The following is a 2,500-nucleotide window of genomic DNA, read 5'->3' as shown; positions in this document are numbered from 1 at the left end:
AGTTAGGCTTGAGCTCCAGAATGGAATTATCTGGTCCTGTCGGCGGCAGCTCCCTCTGGTACTCGTCCCCCACCTTCACCTTAAAGCAATCCAGTTCATCGGACTTGTCGTGACAGTCATGGTAAAGGTTGCATCTTTTAGCATGAGGGACACATTGCCCTGAATCACACATGTATTGGTCGCTCGAACAGGCTGAGAGGCTCAGTGTGAGACTACTTCCCAGTGGCTTCCCACACACGTCGGCAGTAACTGTCCAGTCAAATTTTCCTAAAGGATAAGAATATCTGCTTATCTTGAGAAGCATCAGAAGTGTTGAATTTTTAAATGCATTACGCAGCACCCACGCATCATCATCAGCGTTGAAGTGGATGACCATATCGTAGTAACCATAGAACATAGGCCGTCCGTGTATATAGCCGTCCAACCTGAAGTAGGTTTGGTATTCGCTGTCATAGCAGAGTCCCCTAAGGCGCAGAAAGTTCTCATTACGCACGGCGCAGGCTGAACACTTCCTGTTGGTCACCTTGCAGGGGACATCTTGCCAAAGACCTTCGACAGTGAATAAAGCACAGTTATACAAGATACCACCAATGGGATAGGATGAGACAAAGTTTCGGTACTCTATGATCTGAGATGTTGAAACTTCCCTCCACACGTCTTCCACTTCCTTGTCAGTTATACCGAGCCAGAGTTTCCAGTCCTTGCTTGGGGCGCACACGTCTCTGAAGGGCTGCAGGGCCTCTGTGAGCAGCGCGTTCTCCTCAGGCCCAAAGGGTACCGCCAATGTCAAGTTGAATAAGCGACACAGGTTGATCGAGTCTGGGAAGCTGCGTTCCTCCGGCATGATGACATACCTGGTAGATGGTGACCTGTAGGTGGAAACATCATCCTGAAGAGAGCTGAGGGAAAACTCTACAAGAGAAAATCAAGTGGTGGTAAAATGTATTTATTACATACACACACCTGTATTAGTGTACATGTGTAGTAATTCTGCTGTGTGTGCGTGTGTGTGTGTGGTGTTTGCTATTGTGCCTGTCTGTTGACAAACAAGACACAGATTGCTATATCCCAACTATACAGAATCATATTCTGACAACTATCCCCTTCGCAGCTGACAGCGTCCTCGACTCTAAACCAAGCACGGGCACGCCTACTTGCAAATCTGGTCCAGGTTCACCCACTCCGAACTGACGCCGAACTCCTCGACGGTTGAAGTGTCACTCGAGAAGACGTTCCCGCGGGCGAGCGTCCTGCAGGAGGCGGCGTCCCTCACCTCCCTCGGTTCCAGCACCCGGTCCCAGAAGGACATCTGAGTAACGTCGGCTACAACCACCTGTGGAGATAGGATAAGGATCATTGTTATCAATGGCGTGTTTTTGTTGTTATATTTATTTATATTGTCATTATTATCTTAAAATTCAGTCATCATTACTATCATATTATCATGATTATTCAAATATTATTAGTATTAGTTTTTCGATTATCCTTATCAGTATTATCCTCAATGTTACTTGTTGATAAGAGCATTATCACTGTTATTGCTATCATCAGTTATCTTAATTTCATTGCAGTTCTTAACCCAAAGGAATAGAAAGGAACCAAAGTTAGCCGAGGGAAGCTGAGGGCAACCGAGAGTAATGAAGGACTTTAAAAGAAGCCAAAAAGAACTAACGAAAGAGAAAGCCTAAGAGAACGGAGCGAGGCCGATGGTGCACAGAAGGGGCTTCATAGGAACCTAAGGAAACCGGAAAGAACTGAAGGATGCCAAAGGAAAACAAAGAGAAAGGAATGAATCCGAAAATAACCGCAGGAAATCGAAAGGAACCGAAAATATTCAATGGGAATCGGTGGACGCCCAAGAGCAGCAGAGGAGACAAAAGTAAATGAATGAATAATAAAAACTAAAAAGAAGAACCGACGGAAACCGACGGAAACCGAAGGAAACTTGAAGGGAAACCGAACCTGAGTGGCATCGAAGCCACCCGCGAGCGTGTCCTGTTCTTGTCCCACGATGAGGGTTCCGTTCATGGCCAAGACCCAGCTGAAGTCCAGTCGCGCCCTGAAGAACTCCTGAAGAAGAGAGAGGAGAAACTGGTGGTAAGCATAGTTTGCAAAAGGTCGTTTATCTTTGTAGATAGGGTATGCGCGTTGTGTGTATGTATAAAAAAAAAAATGGCTACTTCATTTTCTGACATAATACCCACATCCCCCTGCCAGTAGATGGTAAAAATGGTTTGTGTGAAAGTAAAGCATAGATGGTTCCACTCCTCCAGATGGACCTTCCAGGCGTCCTCGTCCAGCGCGGCCGTCACCCCTTGGCCGTCGAGCCACACCATGAGGCTCTCTTCGTCATGGTCTGAAAAAAAGTTGAAAAAAGTTCAGTAAGGGTCAGGGTGAGGTAAATAAATATTTATTTTGGCGAAGGTCATTGACAAGAGGAAACTTTTTGCGAACTGGTGGGAAACTTACATACGCCAACAGTGTCAACATTTGCATATGA

The 2,500-nt window shown here is 46.0% G+C and overlaps 1 protein-coding gene across 1 annotated transcript in view; it reads right to left on the bottom strand.

The window, feature by feature from the left end:
• LOC119575156 overlaps positions 1-2,500 on the bottom strand; it is a 10,601-nt gene that overhangs the window by 2,104 nt on the left and 5,997 nt on the right. Inside the window, exons 3-7 of the mRNA XM_037922633.1 lie at positions 2,470-2,500; positions 2,205-2,356; positions 1,963-2,070; positions 1,155-1,333; positions 1-869 (exon numbers count right to left, since the gene is read on the bottom strand). The exon at positions 1-869 is cut by the window's left edge and continues 279 nt beyond it; the exon at positions 2,470-2,500 is cut by the window's right edge and continues 46 nt beyond it. Of these exons, the coding sequence (XP_037778561.1) occupies positions 1-869; positions 1,155-1,333; positions 1,963-2,070; positions 2,205-2,356; positions 2,470-2,500 (1,339 nt within the window). The remainder of the gene's footprint in view (positions 870-1,154; positions 1,334-1,962; positions 2,071-2,204; positions 2,357-2,469) is intronic.

Source organism: Penaeus monodon, chromosome 7 (genome assembly GCF_015228065.2).
Source record: "Penaeus monodon isolate SGIC_2016 chromosome 7, NSTDA_Pmon_1, whole genome shotgun sequence".
Lineage (NCBI taxonomy): Eukaryota > Metazoa > Arthropoda > Malacostraca > Decapoda > Penaeidae > Penaeus > Penaeus monodon.
Note: the sequence above shows the minus strand (reverse complement) of the source record. Positions and strands in the feature narration are given on the sequence as shown.